Source organism: Equus caballus, chromosome 16 (assembly GCF_041296265.1).
Source record: "Equus caballus isolate H_3958 breed thoroughbred chromosome 16, TB-T2T, whole genome shotgun sequence".
Lineage (NCBI taxonomy): Eukaryota > Metazoa > Chordata > Mammalia > Perissodactyla > Equidae > Equus > Equus caballus.
In genome coordinates this window covers 93,101,205-93,119,951 of record NC_091699.1, presented here as the reverse complement: position 1 = coordinate 93,119,951, position 18,747 = coordinate 93,101,205, and the positions used below count along the sequence as shown (strand labels likewise).

General features: G+C 41.5%; 1 protein-coding gene across 1 annotated transcript in view; it reads right to left on the bottom strand.

Moving 5' to 3' along the window:
- Window positions 1–3,882: 3,882 nt before the first annotated feature.
- CPB1 (carboxypeptidase B1) overlaps window positions 3,883–18,747 on the bottom strand; it is a 43,410-nt gene continuing 28,545 nt past the window's right edge. The window contains exons 9-12 of the mRNA XM_001492044.4: window positions 18,625–18,715; window positions 17,746–17,948; window positions 5,241–5,325; window positions 3,883–4,216 (exon numbers count right to left, since the gene is read on the bottom strand). Coding sequence (XP_001492094.2) covers window positions 4,029–4,216; window positions 5,241–5,325; window positions 17,746–17,948; window positions 18,625–18,715 — 567 coding nt within the window. The 3' untranslated portion in view covers window positions 3,883–4,028. The remainder of the gene's footprint in view (window positions 4,217–5,240; window positions 5,326–17,745; window positions 17,949–18,624; window positions 18,716–18,747) is intronic.

Below are 18,747 nucleotides of genomic sequence, written 5' to 3'. Positions count from 1 at the left end.
CAAACAGTCTCTCAGGCGGTCTTTGGTCTTGAACACAACACTGTTGATTATGGATTATTAAGAGAAGGCAAGACTTTTACCCAGAATCATAGGTGACTGAACAGTGAGTGAATTTACCTAATGAGATAACTAATTAGAATTTCCTTTTAAAAACTACCTCTTCACAGAGACAAATGTATAGAGGGTCATATATGAAACTTCTCAGAGTCATGGTTGTATATTTTTATTATAAAATAATATCATTGGGGAGACGCCCTTGTTATACGTAGCTTAGCTTAGGCAGCAATAGCTTCATTCATCTCTGTCTGATAGGTGTGCGACATAACGTAAGGCTCTCTTTTATTCTCCCAAGAGAGGCCCCTTGCCCCAACCCTGCAGATAGAGAAGAGGAAGGTTTTGCAGACGCCTTCGTGTTCTGGACATTGGACAAGCTCATCAGCACTAGAAACTCCCAAAGCAAACGCTCGCTCCATTGCTTCTAAGGGTGCGTTTGTCAGGGGCACAGAGGACAAGAAAGAGCTCCACTTTGGAGTTAGATGGATGTAACATCAGACACTAGCTTTTTCACCTTGAGTGGGCTGCCTAGTCCTTCTGGGCCTTCGTTTCCTAATCTGTAAAGTGGGGATGCAAAGGCAGCTCTAACAAGCGGCTGTGGGAAGATAGCATATGTCGAGGACTTGGTGGATGGCAGGCCCTCAAAGAACGAGCCGGTGCCCTCTAGATAGTTGACAGAGTTGTTCTGTAAACTGACTTACCGTTGGCCACCGCAAGGCTGCAGAACTGAGCATCTGCATTTGTCATGTGGGGGATTAAAGTGGTGGCTATGACCTTTAGGGGTGAAATATCCCTCTGCATTTGTTTTAATGTGGACTACCTCAAGAAAATTTTTTTATGTGATAGCTTTGCTTTTTGGAGTTTTATTTTCTGACTTTAAAAGTAATAAATGCCCATTGAAAATGATTTAGCAAAATACAGAAAAGTTGAAAGAAGAAAGAAATCACCCTTCATTCTAGCATTCCAATATATTTTCTTGAAGCCTTTTTCTGTTTGACTAGATTTAAAACTATGTAGAGAGGCTGCTATGCCTGGTTTCAGGTCAAGTAGGAAGGATCTTTCTATTTTAGCTAGGGATCTAAGTAAACACTTGAGGATCCTGGTATCTCTCAGGAGAAGACTGCAGGTGAACAGATCGTCTTCTTTACACCTGTTGCATACTGACAGGTCTCTTTCTGGAACAGGACATAGATGTGGGATGCTTTTAAGACCTTTCACTCTCCCCAACCTGTTTAGCCTCAAGAACTGTACAATAGATGGATTTCAAGAATAGTCTGGAGCTTTTTCTCAGAATGAGTGTGTTTTCTTGGCAAGTATAGTTCAGTACAACCTTACATTACTGCATCAAGAATTGTAAAAGGTCTTGGCATATGTACGGAGGAGGATGAGCAGCTGTTGGACACCGTATCATTTTAGGGTTGACTGTAAGACAGTATGATGTTTCATAGGTTAAATTAATCTCTTTAAAAAGAGATTTAAAGTCGAGCGTTTCACACGGCAATAATTTTCCATCTTTCTGGATCTTTGCACTCCTAGGATTTTTCAGTAGTACATGTCTAGCCATGGTTTAAAATATCACTTTATTTTTTTAAGCTATGCTTTTTTGCATATTTTTCAAACATTATTATAGAAAGGAAATGTCCTAGAAAATGGAAGCAAAAGTTTTCTTGTGATTTACTGGAATCTTTCAAATAATTCTCTATCTTCAAATCAAATCCGGTGAACTTCTGGAATATCTTCAGGCATTTCATAAAGCATATGTTGAAGGAAAAATTTGTGACCCTTAGCTGTGTATGTTGGACTCAGTATCGAAACGAAACTGCTTTGCCTAATGCTGCAGAGAACTTCATTAGTGACAGCCAAGGTGGCATTTCTGGACAAAGACGTGGTGTGTGGTTCCGCGGGGTCCGCCCTGGTGCAGGGGGAGTCACTACCTCCTCAAATGAGACGACCTAAGAGGCTCATCAAGACCCCATTTGGTGCCCAAATGACATCATTAGCTGTTGTCGTTCTTCCTTCTCTTCCTCCTGGGCCTGAAATTCTCTCTCGGACCAATTCATTAGGTTCGCCGGCAGAAGCAGGTGACAGATGGCACGTGAGTCCAGGGATGGAGAACTTCCCTAATCCAGACTGGAAAACCAGCCTTGCTGTTCTGTAGTCACACCCCTGGGGAAAGGCAAGGCTCAGGGCGCGTCCCGGGCTGTGGGCGCATGGTTTACCCACCCTACTTCTGAACTCCGGGCGCCCGCGTTCGTCGGTTCCAGGTCGCGGGTACCCGCTGGAGGGGGCGGGGGCCGGTCCTCCGACTGTGTGTGGATGAAGCGATGTGCCTGCGGCAACCCCGCTTCGCTCAGGTGACCCTCCGATTCACAACACGGATATGACCTAAATTGCAGGGGGAAGATAATTTAGCTAACTTACTATTTTTTAAAGTTCCATCAGTACTGCTTAAGAATTCACAGGAATTTCTTTTCTGCACTGAAGGTGTCTCTTTTTCTCTGCCTATTTAAATAACATATTACTAAATTATTTTGAAGATGACTGCTTGGTAAATTGTAACAGCTGCACTGCTACCATCTAGTGGACAATTAGTGCAATTAATCGTTCTTTCTCTTGACAACTTCCGAACAAATCGTTGTGACTTCACAGGACTCTTTTTTGGAATGGAACACTGTTAGACATATTTCAACATATTATGCTAGATATGGAATCCTATTTTCCTTGAATCCACATAGAAAACAATGAACTAATATTTTTTATATTATTTTAAAGGAAGAGATTCCCCTAAATTATAACTAAATACATATTGTTCTATTTTAAAATTTGAACTTTGCACAATACTGTCCAATATTAGCATGTTCAGTTCTGAGTCTGGAAAACTTCAAGTCATGTGTGATGCACGAGTCATGGAGTGATTTTTGCCTCTTTCATTTTAGGCCTAAATGGTCCAGCCAGGGCCTTGGCGCTCTCTGGTTTCCCTTCCATTCTGATGCCCTCGCCTTCTCTGGCTGGTGTTTCAAAGAACCTCTGACCATGCCATTTACGGTGTAATGTCTTCAGTAACTTTTCATTGTTCTCAGACCAATGTTCCAAATCGTTAACGGGACCTCTGAGCTCTGCCTGATATGGTCTCTATCTCCCTCCTCAGCCGCCACACCTCCCCCTTCCCTCGACTCTCCAAGTTCCACCCTCTCTGGCTTTCTTCTCACGGCTTCTGAATAGCCACAGGGCCCGGTAGGGGTGCTCCCTTGGTCCAGCTGGTTGTGACTCATTCTTCACATTTCCGCACTGCCTGAGACAGCCTTCTCCCCTATGCCAGAGAGGGAGACCTTTTATACGTTCCTTTTATGTAGACTGCCTGGCACTTATTTGCTTGATATAAATTAAATCACTAATTATTAAATAATTACTTCATGACTGTCTTCCCAAATGGCTGTACCACCCTCGAGAGCAGAAATGGTATTTTTCTTTGTTGTTGCTCTGTCCTCGCTCGCTGAGCCCGCTGCTTGGCACGTGGCGGATGGCTCATGCAGTAACCTGAAGGAGCTGAGACGGAACTCAGCTGAGGTGGAGTCTTTTCACCTGCACACATTCTACCATCCTGAGTTCCCCCATGGTTCTCCTTCACAAGCCGCCCCCCTGTAACCCGCGCGTGTCTGCACGCTGCCAGTGTGGGCCGACGCCCCGGGGACTCTAACTCCTCTACGGCTGACCCACATCACCGCCTGTGCACAGCTTGCTTAGTCATCTGTTCACATCACTTTCCTCCCAGAGAAGCAGTCTGTCACGTTTTTCAATTATAGTGATTCACTCTTATTATGGTCAGTATTAAAAGATGCAAGTAGTTTAATAGACCCAGAAGCTTCAGAGAAAGATTGGGATCTGGAAAACATCCAGGCAAACCAAAATAAGAACTCAGCACAGAAACGAAACAAAGAGAGAGCATTTTGAAATACGGCTCGGGGAGTTCTCCACTAGTACAGATGCTCCAGGACGTAGCTGGCCACGTATTTGACGGCCCGCAGCGTCTCCTCACAGGTTGCCCGGATCTGGGATTCAGGGAGCGCAAAGCCATATCTGCCTGTGTCCCGGAGTTCAAAGGTGAAGGAGTATTTGATTCCTTGGTCGTAAGCCCAGTCATCGGAGCCGCCAGCGGCAGGATCTGAAATGTGCGAGCAGCAGAAAAAAAAAATCTTAAACCTAGGAAGGAGGTTAAAAAAAAATGCCAGCTTCCTTTTATAATTATAAATGTTTCACTGTACAAAATAATATGAGTAGGTCAGTAGTCTAGTAAACTGGATCATAAGAGATATGGGGGCTATTTTACAAAGTTAGTGCAGTCTTACCTCTAAGCTTGCTTCCTGGGAGTGACGTGTTTAATGCCCCAGGAAGTATGTACTTTGTGATATAGAAACTTCTCAGCGTGCTTGTGTGCCATGGTAAACTACGCTATACGGTGGTAATTCGTTTATAAAATATATATGATTTCCCGGGAAAAGAAGGTGTGTCTCCTAGGAAAATAAGGAAAGCTGCCTGTTCATTGGCGAGAGGGGAGGACTCCAAACCCTGCGGGACTGTGCTGAGTGATGGAGTGGGAGCAGCCTGAGGGCGGCGCTGTGCCTTATCTTTGTTTCTCAGCGTCCAGCATTTGGCCTGGCGGAGACTAGGGATTTATTCAGTTATTCATCCACTAACAGTTAGGATGTCACTGCCACACAGATTACGTATTCCCCTATTCATTCATGTGTTCATTCATTCATTCATGGACGGCACAGCCCCGACTGAGCAGCAGGCCATGGGCTCAACTCTGGAGCTGTCAGGACAAAGGAAAGACGTGGCTCCTGCCCTCCGAGGGCTTACGGTATCATGGAGAAGAAACCTCATTGAGCTAGTCTGAAGAAAACATACACGAGGTTCAAAAGTACGAATAGGTGGGTTGTTTCTGCTAGAACCCCCTTGAGAAAAGATTATACTCCATCTGATTCAGAGCAGTTTGAAAAAGGGAAAGAAGACAGAAAAACATATTCTACATAAAGTTTTAAAAACACCCTCAGGATTGGAGCCTCTCCGACCGCATTGGAGGCCCCTTGATGACAAGACTGGGCCTTTCTTCTAGTATTTCTAATCCTTTCAGACCTGGGCAGAAACCTGGGCTTTCTTTGCACGGTTCTGAAGGGCAGACTCACAGATTGTCGAGGCTCCTGGGCCGTACGTGTACTTGGTGCCATACAGGCTGGCCAGTTCATTTACGGTGGCTTTGGCCAGGGCGTTCTGCAAAGAACCAGCAGTGAGTGAGGAAATAAATAAAAGACACGTTGACAGACGCACACCCGCAAATGGTTTCTAAGACATTGAGGACGTGTTAGTCACAATTTGGGTTAGTGTTTTGTGCTTATTCAGTGCCCATTCCAGTGTGTCCAGCTTAGTCATATGATCCAAGTGATTCTTGTGAAAGGATGGCTTCCCTTGTGCTCTCCCCACACACTCACTCTGAGCTTCCCTCTGCCACACACGTGTGTTATATTGTGTCCACACCATTGCTGGCCTCTGAGTTCTCTGTTACTTTTTCTGTCTTTTATCTCAGTGGCCCAGGGTCCAGCCCAGGGCTTGCCACTTCGTAGTTGTCTGGTAGCTGTTTGTTGGAACTCAGAGCATGATTAGCACTCTTCTTACCCTACCATTTGAGAATTAGGTCCTTCCATTGATTTTAAATCGTTGTTGCAGTAAAGTATGTAGGTCTTAATGATAAGTTCTGTTTTACTCAGAGGACGATCTTACTTTGTTTTCTTTTTTATTTACATAGAACTTAGTTGGTCTTTTCTTCTTTCCTGGAATTCTTTTTTTTTCTTTTTTTTTACTTTTTTTGGTGAGGAAGATTAGCCGTGAGCTAACATCTGTTGCCAATCTTTCTCTCTCTTTTTTCTTTTGCTTGAGGAAGATTAGCACTGAGCTAACATCTGTGCCGATCTTCCTCCACTTTATATGTAGGTCACTGCCACAGCATGGCCAATGAGTGGTGTGGGTGCCCACCTGCGATCCAAACTTGTGAAACCAGGCCACCAAAGTGGAGCGTGCAGAACTTAACCACTCGGCCACGGGACCGGCCCCTCCTGGAATTCTTACTTAGGCTTGTTAAACATTGTTTTTTTAACCTTAATTCAGGTTAGAGAAGCAAGGCTCTAGTGATCTGTAACTGTCACAGAGATCGCCTTTACTGACATAGGAAAATGTCACTGTGTATTAAGAATTAGGTTATGTCTAAGGATCAGTTTGGCAAGTCTATCTTGTCTCTGGAGCTTGTAAGAGAAAAGCAAGGAGGCAAGGAAGTCTTTATGGTTGTCCAAAGAGGTTGCCTACCTCTTACAGAGAAACAAACAAAAATCGAAAACACACAAAATAACCCCAAACCAAACCAAACCAAACAAAAACCACCTGGAAAAGTGGCAGGTTATAAAGCCAAGATAAAGTCATGACAGGATTGCGTGAGTTGGGGCAGGAGTGTTAGAAGCGACACTAGGAATGATTGGATGGTCCGTGCAACATGCAGGGCCAGCAGAGAAAAGCTTAGGAATTGGCAGCTCCAAGGACAAGGGGTAGTTCCAGGTTAGAAGATTTTCAGACTGAAAAATTAGAGAACATTCATTCTACTTCAAAGTGCAGAACATTTGAATTCCAGAATAAAAAAAGGAGCAAGTATTACGTTTTCTTCTTAGAAGCAGCTTCACCCTCTCCTAAGACCTTTGCCCTCGGGCCTCTACGCCCAGCTTCTTAGGAGAAGGGCTCTGCATCCCGCCCCTGCACCGTAAAGGCCACTGGGATGCTCTTATTTAAATGAATCACTTGAAAAACAAGTCCCGACTGAGCTCTCTGAGGAATACAGATCTGAAAATCCGATTGTTTACTACAGGAGAATTAGCCATAATTCATTCTGGTTATGAAACTAGCTATATTTCATACTTTGGCATCTTGATTATGTCTTGGACATATACTTGGAAAACTGTGAGGCTGGTGATGAAATCAGAATAATCCTATTTTTTACAAAGTGGCAACTTCCCTTAGTCTTGTTCTAATATTAAAACCAGTTTAGTAGAGTCTTAGGTCAAATTGATGAGGGCATGGCTGCAAGACTTCAAGGATTCCAGCTCCCAAGACTTAATGCTTGACCAACCAAGTGGTAAGTTAGAAAATTTAGACAGAACTAGAAAATTTGAATCATGATTTTTCTGATCTGGTTCACTGAAATAATGAAATCAGTTTCCTGGAACTAAGTTATTATTCTCAGTTTTGGAAGAGTAACTTGAAAATTTTAGGACTTCACTTCCTTTTTCTCCAAACTGGTAGACTAATGTGTGCTTTCTCTTACTGCGAGAACCTTCAGTGTTGTGATCTAAATGCATAGTTCCTACTGTTTCTCCTTATTCTAACCAATGACCTACACTTGGGTCTTCTCTCCTCCCCTTAGTAAGGGGCCTTTGCTCGTTGAAATCGGAATAACCTACAATCATTGCATGTGCTCAGACGAGATTTAAAACCATCTCTTAGAGACGTGAACATGCTGCAGTGCCAGTTCTTTTGTAGGTAAACAGTATATTTCCTACTATTCTACAATTTCTTTAACTTTCCATCCATCCAAGGAAATCTCTAGTTAGTTATTTTTCTGTAAGGCAGAACCTCTGATCCTAGAGAACTTATTCCTTTCCTAGCCACCTTCCTCAGGCTTTTCTCCTGTTCTGTTTTTTCCCCTCTTAAGCCTTGAATCATTACTTTTAGTTAGTAGAAATAGGATTCTAATAAGTTTGGAAGGTGTAACGTACAGCACGGTAACTCTAGTTAACAACACTGTGTTGTGTATTTGAAAGTTGCTGGCAGTAGAGCTTTAATCTTCTCGACATAAGAACAACAAAATGATAATTACGTGAGGTGAAGGATGCATTAACTGATATGGTAAACATTTCTCAATATACACACATATCAAATCATCACACTGTACATCTTAAACTTACACAATGTTATATGTCAATTATATCTCAGTAAAGTTGGGAAAAAAAAAGAAATATGATTCTTCAGGATTAGTTCCAAATGTGAAACGTTATGAAGACTAGAGAAAATTTAAGACAAGAAGATCGTTGTCACTATCTGTTGAACTCCTGTACGTCAGTTGACCTTCAAGTCTCTTAATATATTTATTGGTTTAACATAATATTTGAGTTATCTGACAAAACCGAAGGGGCCTGTTATCTCCTTTGACTTATCAACTTATCAGTTTAGTCATGACTACTGTTAGGGCCACAGGGACGTGTTCAGTTTGCCTTTCCTCAAAGCAATAACCAAGTGCTTTCTGAGCCTTCAGAGGCGTCTTTTGGAAACAGTTGCTCTGCCTTTGATGGTGAAGCAACATCTAAGATTGATGTTAGCTTAACAAGGGGTTATTTTGGGGGCTGGCCCCGTGGCTGAGTGGTTGGGTTTGCGCGCTCCGCTGCAGGCGGCCCAGTGTTTCGTTAGTTCGAATCCTGGGCGTGGACATGGCACTGCTCATCAGACCACGCTGAGGCAGCGTCCCACATGCCACAACTAGAAGGACCCACAACGAAGAATATACAACTATGTACCGGGGGGGCTTTGGGGAGAAAAAGGAAAAAATAAAATCTTTAAAAAAAAAAAAAAAAAAAGGGGGGTTATGTTGTTCCCGTCACTGGTACCTGTTGAAGGAACATTCAGTTCGTGCCTCAGCCTTGGCTCTCCTTGTCCTCAATTTCTCTCTCATCTTGATATTTACCTCGTCACTCATCTTCTTAGCATCACCTCCTTGCCACATCTTTCATTAGCTCTCTCACCTTCTATTGAAGTCCAGCCTCCTCTCTTGGCGTAAAGAGTCTTTGTGAGTTAGTCCCTCCCTTCTCTCTCAGGCTGCATCACTGGCTGTGCATCCCCACATTTCTTCTGAGCCAGGCTTCCCTGCACTTCTTACCTGTACACCCCTTCCTGCTTCTCCCGACCTCCAGGACTTTGGGCATCCTTCTCCCTTCGTTGGAATTGCCATTGTTCTTCCAGATTCAGTTTTAGTGTCACCTTCTTTGTGAAGATGCCCCTAACTCTCTTAGGGAGCCCTGAGGCCCCCTCCTTTGTGAGGGCTCACATCTCTAGCAGAGTTCTTATCACTGAACTGTAGTCAATTGTTTTTGCATCTGTTTGCCCCCCAGGCCATTCATTTTGTGTCCTCAGCAGATTGCACAGCTCCTAGCACATGGTTGGTTGGTTGAGTCTTATCCTAGGGCTTCAGGCCATAACAGATGGGCCCAATTTGGGTGTGTGTGTGTTCACAGAGTGCTGGGCTCTGCAAAGGCTGAACCCACCTGAGTGGAGATTGGGGATGCTCGTAGGGAGCGTGGCGGTACCACATAGTGATGGTTGATGGGTTGCCACATTTAGACATTGACCTCTGCTGTGTGCTTTACTTATTTCTATTAATCTTTAAAGAAATGAAGTCTGTGCACCCTTTCTCTCAGCTCCTCCAAGGCTGAGAGACAAAAAAATCAGAACAGACATCAATCAACCAAAATATCATATTGAGAATTCCGATTATGTTAACAAAAATCCCTGGAATCAGTATGGGTCTTTTTCTTTGAAGAGTTCAAATACTTTCACAAATGTTGCTCATTTATCTTCCAAACATTATCTGTCCACATTTCATCAACATAGAATTTTCTAACAGAATGGAATGCCACGTGGGGCAGCACGCTTGGTGGGAATGTTCCAAACAAGATGGGTGGATGGGCCCTGCCAGGAATGGGAGAGAGGTGAGCTCTGCCTTTGCTAGAATGTTAGAATGGTAACTCCTTTCCCTTGTCCTTTTCTGTAAAAAGGGTCTAAGACAGCTGAAGAAAGACCCGCAGAGCACTCGCACATCAGAGAGCCTCGTTCACATCTTGAAACTCCAATTAATGACACTTTGTGTTCAATCTGTCATTTGAGGGACATCTTGCATCCTTGCTCAATGGGTTCAAAATAAGAACTAACATTTGCATAAAACCTTAGACTTTAAAAAGAGCTCTTGATAAGAGCTAGATATTTTTATCCCCATTTTACAGATAAAAGAACTGAAACTGAGAGAGGATGAAAGAACTTACCCAAGGGCAAGCATCCCCATAAGTGGCTGACTTGAGCTAGGTGCTTCTTGCTGTAAATTTCGTGCTCTTTTATACTTCTCCTTGTAGCCTTGGAATACTTCAAAAGAAGTGTTGCTGGAGCTGGTTTTACCAATTGTAAGGAACAGAAGGAAGCTAAATATAAATCAGCCTCAGAGAAAACTTTGCTCCCAGGCAAGGTCAAACATGGCCAGCCTTTATTAATCCTTAGAGATGAGTTTCCTACCATGTCTTATGGATGTTCTCTTTTGTCACCTGTTTTCTTAAAAAGAAGCCTTGGCTATAGGACAAAAGACAGAGAGAGAGAGTCTAAAATGTCCCATCCAGCTCAAAGTCCAAGGGACAAAGGACTGATTAGAGTAATGTTTCCCCAGGCTCTGAGCTCCCGGGGGCTGGTGAGATGAACAGGCGAGAGTGCTCCTTTCCGCTGACCTGCGTTCCCAGCTAACACGTGATCAGGAAGCCCCTGTCCCATGACTGTGCTCATGGTGCCCACTGCAACCTCTGTGTGCACAGCCAGTGTCGTGACGCGGGGCGGCCTCTTCTCATCGTCCGCTGGGCCATTGTTACAGTACAAGCCCCGAACTGACTGTGGCTATAAACCAATTCACAGGAGATTTTCTTCAGAGTTTTGTTTCTAACTTAAGTCCTGAGGTTGACCATCCCTCTGGGTGAACACACGTGATAATGGAAGCATCAGAGCGATCTTTCACCGCAGCTTCCTTCATCTGTCCTGTGATAATGGGTAACTTACACCAAGGGACCAATGAGGAACTTAACGCTTATAATTTTAGTGCGAAAGGAGAAGCCCGCCAGGCCTCCACACAGGCCCTGAGGGAAAGCCTTTGGGATTCGGAAAAAACAAATATGTTTCTGAGAAAAAAGAGGAGGTAAACAGATGCGGGCTCTGGCTGCAAAGCCCAGAGATTAGAGAAGGACAAGGAGTTTGGAGAGACGCTTGACTCCAGAGAGCAGCGCCTGCCCATCTTGGCAGAGCCTACGGGAAGAGTGAGAATGCTTCCCCTGATGGAAACCAAATTGTTTCTTTGGCTGATCTGCACTAGTATTTTTAAGCTCTTTAAAATTCAAGGAAAATGTGAAGTGTGAGTCAGCTAAAGTTGCAAAGTCCAGAGATTTTTTTTTTTTTGTGGAGGTGGTGTTTCTTAACAAACATTAGAAAATAAATGCTGTATAATGGGGATGTCCAGGGTTACTTGCACTGCAGATTTGCAGAATGTTGTAAACTACTTGTGAGGAGGGTGTGAGATCCTGTGAGGGTCAGGGACCTTTGGCCAGGAATGTGACTCTTGTTATCTTTGTTGAGAGCAGAGTTTCTCAACCTCAGTGCTCTTGACGTGTGGGCTGGATCATTCTTTGTTGTGGGGGCTGCCCTGTGCATTGTAGGATGTTTATCAGCATCCTTTGGCTTCTACCCGCTCCATGCCGAGAGCATTCCCACAGTTACGACACCCAAAATATCTCCCCAACATTGCCAAATGTCCCCTGGGGACCGGGAAGGGGGCAAAGTTAGTTTAAAGGAAAGTCAGATAAAAGACATAATTATGGTAAACAAGAGTGTATCTTAGAGAGAAAATTAAAAAGGAAGACAACTGGTTTTAAAGGTGCTGGGAACGCCTTATTTTTCTCTACCGACAATAATCTAAGTGTCTCCTAAATACCACTGCTACGCCAATCCCCCTAGAATGTCATTTCACCAGCAGGGCTGCCAGATTTAGCAAATAATACAGGGCTACCCGGTTACATTTAAATTTCAGACAAATAATGAATACTTTTTCAGTATAAGTCTATTCCATGCAATATTTGGAACATACTTAAACACTAAAAATTATTTGTTGTTAATCTGAAATTCAGATCTAACCAGGAGTCCTGTACCCGACCTGGCACTCTTGTTTACCGGATCACTGGCTCCAGGGCCCGCTGTGACATGGGATTCATTCTCACATTCAAGTCCCTTCATAATCCGATTACGTCACTCCCATTTTTCCCTCACAAGAACACTCAAAACAGGCTGACCCCTTCTACTCTACTCCTCAACTCCATTTCTCAGTCCCACAGTTGCACGTTCGTTGGCTCTTCTCTGTGCCTAAAATACTCTCTTCCTTCCTCAGCCACCCAAATTCTGCCCATCCTGCAAGGCTCAGAACAAATTCTATGTCCTTTCTAGAACCTTCCTTGAATAGCTTCATCACACGTTGCCATTTTCCTGCCCTGAATTCCTACCACTGTGCCCAGTTGGAATCTCCCAATTCTATACTTCTCTGGTATGGTTTCTGACATCTGAGTCTTACTATTTCAATAAGACTCTATGTTCTCAATGGCAGGAACCATGGTTTATGCTGAGCTCTCAACAGGTGCTCAGTGAAGTTTCTGCTAGTTGCCTGATGAGCCGTGTACCGGCTAGGCCCTGTAGTGGAATTCTGACAAGCTGAGAAGTCACTTAAAATGTGTATTGGTAAATCAGCAACCAGTTTCTCTAATCAAAGAAATTCTGCAGTTGTCATTTAAAATTTTTTTGTCTTCGGCTGGCCTGGTGGCATAGTGGTTAAGTTTGCATGCATGGCTTTGGTGGCCCGGGGTTTGTGGGTTTGGATCCGGGGCGCGGACCTACACACTGCTCATCAAGCCATGCTGTGGTGGCACCCCACATACAAAATAGAGGAAGATTGGCACAGATGTTAGCTCAGGGCCAATCTTCCTCACCAAAAAGAAAAAAATTTTTTCTTGCCTTATAAATGAGATTAGAAATTCGGAGAAAATTCCTGAAGTGAATGTTTTGTGCCTCAAGTCCTGTTTGCCTTAGCTACTGGTAGCCTGCCTGACAGTGGGACCGTGGCCTTGTTGTTTTTGTTATTAGGCAGGGGCAGGGTGACAGCTGTGATTGGGTGTGCGCATTTTCCTGCAATTGTCCACCTCCTAATCACAACATCTCTTCTTTCTGATTTTTATGTTTATCTCTAATCATGCTCTTGCTCTATGCTCATGTGCTTGGGTGGAGCGGTGGATTTCTATCTTGATGGCTCATTAGCTAAAACTTTAATTAAGAGGTGATGAGGTACCACTGGACTGGAATGTATCAGACTTTAGAAATGGATTTCTATATTTTGGTCAAGTTTAATAATTTTTCAGAAAGACTGTCATCTTTCTCTTGGTTAATGAATATGTACCCATGAAAGTATGAGCCAGAATCACAAAGACCGAGCCGCAAGAAGTCAGGCATCTCACTTTACCAGTGTGAATTCTTAGCGATGTCCAGGGACAGAGGTAATAGTGATGTATTTGTGGGGTGAAAGACTTTATTTGATGAATGTTCTTCTGCAAAACAGCTGCGTGGGGTACCGACATAGAACATGGCTACACAAATACGTGTGTGTTTCTTTGAAGTTGGGGCAGCCTAGGAAATTCTTCAGGATCCAATAACTCTAGGCCTGTGGCTGCCTCTCCACTGATATTGACTTAGCCAAGACTCCGTTGTCTCAGCTGGAAATGAGAAAGCAGAACCAGAGAAATTCCACGATTTCCAGCTGTAAAATTCAGTGCTTCATGCAGACATGTGGTGTGAGATGCATGCCCTGGATCTGCCCCTGTGTGTGGTGCACGTCTACCTTCCATTTGTCAACCTGAGGAATGGGTCAAGACACTTAGTTGACCAGTTATTATTCTGGGTTCCTGCTTTTGAACTTAGAAGTGTAATTATAATAATTATTAACAGTGCCACGTGGGCCTTTTTGGGCGGAAGGTGGACCAAAGATTGGAAGTTTCTCTTTGCTCAATAAATGCAAAGATATGGGTAAGTTTGGGAACTTTTTCAATTGTGCCTCCTAGTTTTTATTTCCTCTGACAATAAACTGGTCGTGCAATTCAATATTTCATTAAATTCCTTTAGAATTTTGGAAGTGCAAGTATATTCTTTTTCTGGGTCTTAAAACTTCCTTTAAAGATAGTGATAGAGGTTTACATTGGAATCAACAGTGAGCGACTGGACAGTTCATGAAGCCATTGGAAACTCACAGTGCACTTTCTATTCTTTCTTTAGATAATATGGTACGTGTGAAAGCAATCTGCAAACTGGAAAGCTTTATGTATGTAAGACACTCTTATGATTCCTCATACTTTTTACTGAAGATATATTTTTTGTAGCCTTCTTTGTAATCCATCTCTTACTTCTCTTGTCCTTTTACTTCATTGGTCTTTTGCGTTCCCATCTCTGCCTTTCTTCCCTCTGAAGGCTGTCTCATGATTTGAGTAAATGTTGGGAAAGCTACATGTACGATCTTTCAGAAATGAAGCCACATAAATTTTTATCATGACTCAGATATCAAAAGATTGCTACTTACGATATATCCTAAATTTGGGCTGAGAATGCTAATGTGAGTACAGAATAATATCCTTCAGTTTAAAGTCTTATTCCTTTTTAAGCACTTTTTTTGGCTACAAATATAATGTTATAAGTTTTATGAGTATAAAGAGTAGTAAGAATTATATATATATATATATATATATATATATACACACACACACACACATCTAGGCCGAAATCTGTGCAAGACAAAGTCCGATTTGCATTCCTTTAAGAAAATTCTGAGTTTCTATAATGTAGTAGGCCAAGAATTCATCTTACTTATCTGTTCCTATCTTTCTTTTTCTATAGTGGGGCCACATTTTTCTAATTGAGAATTAATATCGAGGCACTAGGTGTGGATGGAACATTAATCGTTCTAGATCAAGACTTTTACTTTGTTTCCTTGATACCCCCACTACAAATAAAAACCATGAAAAAGCCAGTATTTTTCTTTTTGAGAGACTCAAATTCTCTTTTAGATATACATATATTTGTAGTAACACTATAGTTATGAGTGTTCTAGCAAAATGTGCTTAGGAAGTAAGTGAATTGGAATTATACAAAATAAGAAAAATATTGAAAGTATCTCTAGTTATTTGAAAAATTTAAGTTGCTTTGGGGTGCCAAACTAAATTTAGATCCAGAATGAATCAAATAATCAAAAAAATCAAATCATGTTAGATTTTACCAGTGGTATTTAAATATTTCTTTTAAGATACTAGGCAAAAGTTTAATCACAGAAAAAAATTATTGGAAATTATGGTAACTTTTAAATCAATGAGTGTAATATAAATGCAATTAAGTTTTGCCTTTTAGTCACCTATCTTATCATGCTCTGCAACAGATAAGAAGTAGCATGTACTTCTCCTGAATTTACTAGTTTTGTGAGTATAAAAATAAACATCCAAGATAAGATTATTTTGTGGTCTGTGTTTTTTTTGAGATTATGAATGTTTTACTTTGATAGAATTCTGTTTATTTCACTTCTTTGTTAATTAGAATTTAAAAACAATTTTGGAGGACAAGATTTCTACTCTCTCTGTTACTATTGACTCTCTTTCCTGGATTTTAAATGAAGAAGTGATTTTTAGAGAAGAGCGTCAGTGGCTCGCATTCTGCTGGAATGGTCTCACACCACTTGGGCAACATGTGAACTGGCCCACTAAACCCACTAACTCTGAGTCTTGGGTCTTTTTCAAGATAAAACTCCCATAGGAAGTAGCAAAAATTATTCCTGAGATTCTAAAGGTATAACTTACTTGATTCTTTTTGTTTTTTGTTTTTGAATTTTTTTTTGAGGAAGATTAGCCCTGAGCTAACATCTGCTGCCAATCCTCCTCTTTTTGCTGAGGAAGATTGGCCCTGAGCTAACACCTGTGCCCATCTCCTCTACTTTATATGTGGGACGGCTGCCACAGCATGGCTTGACAAGCGGTGCCATGTCTGCACCTGGGATCTGAACCGGCAAACCCCAGACCCCTGAAGCTGAGTGCATGAACTTAACTGCTATGCCACCGGGCTGACCTTTGATTCCTTTTTTTTTTTTTTAGGGATAATTTGTAGACTTTCAGAGTAGCCCAGACACTAATTATTATCGTATAGATCCAGTGGGGTGACAAAACTTTTGTTACTCAAAGGGCTTAAACTTACTCCCCAAATAAGGAAAGTTATTGAGAACACTTTAAGCTTTTCTTTCAGCATTAGTCTTTTAGAATTTATGTTTAAAACTAGCTGATATTAAGCAAACTGGATATATTAGTTATTGTTACACTTAATATAGTTTACAATTTTAATTTTAATATTATACTTGTTAACTCATTAGTGCTTAGTTATTATAGCTTTCTCTTTTCTTCTTCTGATGTGGAACAATTTAAACATATTCGCATGAATTAAGCAAACAACATACCCCACTTCTTCTCCTTTGGTGGCCAGAAATCTTGGCTTGAAATGAGGAGCTGACGACACCCATCTCTGGGACAGCAGGCTTGTGAGCGCCCGCTGGGAACACTTACAGACCGAGTATAATGGAAAACTGAAATATTTAATGGTTCCTACTAATGATGTTTTCCTTTGTTTTTTGGCTACAGATAGGGAAAATGGGAAGCTTTTTAAAATGTAGCAGTTTTTTCTTTTAAGAAAAGGACCTGGCCAACTATTAGCTATCAATTTTCTAAGAAACTGAGCTATTTTTCCATTGTGCTCTTCACAAAATATTTACAAGCATTACATGTTTTATTTGGTCTCTGAAAGTACAAAACAACAATTTCCAGGTGTTAAGGTCACTGGGTCTTCGAATTTACGCATTTAGGTAAGCCAAACATCTATGTCATCGTCTAAATGGGATACTTCTTTTTTTTGATGTTAACTCAAATGCTTTAAATCTTATACTTGTACTTTTAGATTATTGGTCCCGACTTCTGGCAGCCAGATGTTTCATAAATTAAAAAAATATTGTTTTAAGGATTCAAATCTGCTTATTTAAAAAATTACACATTGATTGTGATATTTGTTTATGTGAATGTCATTAAACCGTTATGCTATTTAACTTTTCATGTGGTTTTTATCTTGAGTCTTCAACAAGATTGCTAGGTTTTTGAGTCACGGATACTTAAATTTCTTTGCATTATTTCCTCTATCTAGTAAGGGCCCATTCACATCATTTGTTCATTGATTGATTTGCTTCTGTGTCTCACCTGATCAAACAGTGAAATAAGCAATTTTAGGATCTCATCATCTAACCCGCTATCAACCAAATGTGCCAAATTCCTAATGACATCTGCCATGCTCTGCCTTTGTCAAATCCAGCTCAAGACAACTGGGCAAAGTTGACTTTCTGATTAAGATCCTGTATGAGAGGAAGGAACTGGGTTGATTATCCCAGATGCATCTCAAATCATCACGTGAACCAGTATTGCGGTGAAGCAGGAAGAAGTGGAAATGTTGTCATTTTGAAGATTAGTGAATAAAACGCATGTTGGGGACCATTTCCGACATCAGAATCATATTTCTTTTAGTCAACTTGTCTAACCAATTTTAGATTCCTTATAAGTCTGTGGTAAGTTTTTACTTGTACTACCAAAAATCAATAATGGAACTTCTAGAAATTGTTCTTATAATTTTTTTTCGGGAATAGAATTTAAAAAATCCCAACAGTGAAAGACCGTATCTACAACCGTGACTACTTACCAACTCAGCATTGTTCGCCGGGAGTTTGTAAGCGTAGGAGTAAGGGTAGAGCAGCATCTGGGAGTAGGAGTGGATTGTGAGGTACGCTTTGATGGAGGAGAGGTTTTTGCGGATGAAATCAGCCAGGGCTTTGGTCTCCTTTTCAGACTCTGCAGCAGGTCCGCAGTAAGTGTCAGCACACGGGCTTCGAGATGCTCCAATGGCTGAAAAAACGTATATTGTTGTTTATGGCAAATGGTCATCTACTGAAGTTCTTGTGGGACATGTTTCAAACTTTCAAATTAGAGAGTTAAAAGTAAGTTATTTTTACAGGAATTGTTATAATCATCCTCATGTATGTATAGATTATAAAGGATGTATACATTTAGCCACAAGATTAGGATGGTACGTTTTTAAGCTAACAGGGTAAAAAGTTACATGTGAAATCACCAATGTGTCCCTGTGTAGTGTTAGACAATGAGATCAATAAAGGTAAGAAAATTAGTAAGTAGAGGATATTTCCATGAGAAATTTCTGTATTACTGTAATCATTTTCTGAGTTGAATCATAAAATTGTAATCATGTTACAATTTTATTTAAATAGTTATTTAATGACAGTCTCTTCTACGTTGTACTTTCCACAAGAAGTAGGATTGTGACTGGTTTGTTCAGTCTTATGTTTCCAGCATCCAGCACAGCTGGGACCACAATGGAGCACACAATACATTTTTATTGACTGAATAAATAAACTGTTTTTTGTCTGTGCTTTCAGAAAGTTAGAACTCTAATATATAAAATTTTATATTTTTTCTTGTTTTAGACACTGTTGTGTTTTCCTGTGTTATTTTTCCTCCTATGCTTTTCAACAGATGCGTGCAAAATAGTCAGCCAGATACTTACAGCACCAACCAGCGTTGAAATTTCTGTTGGGGTCTGTGCCAACGCAGGTACTTCCGCTGCGGACGGAGCGCGTTTTTCTCCACATTCGGTTCTGAAAGTGGATTATATGGTTAGGACAAGTAC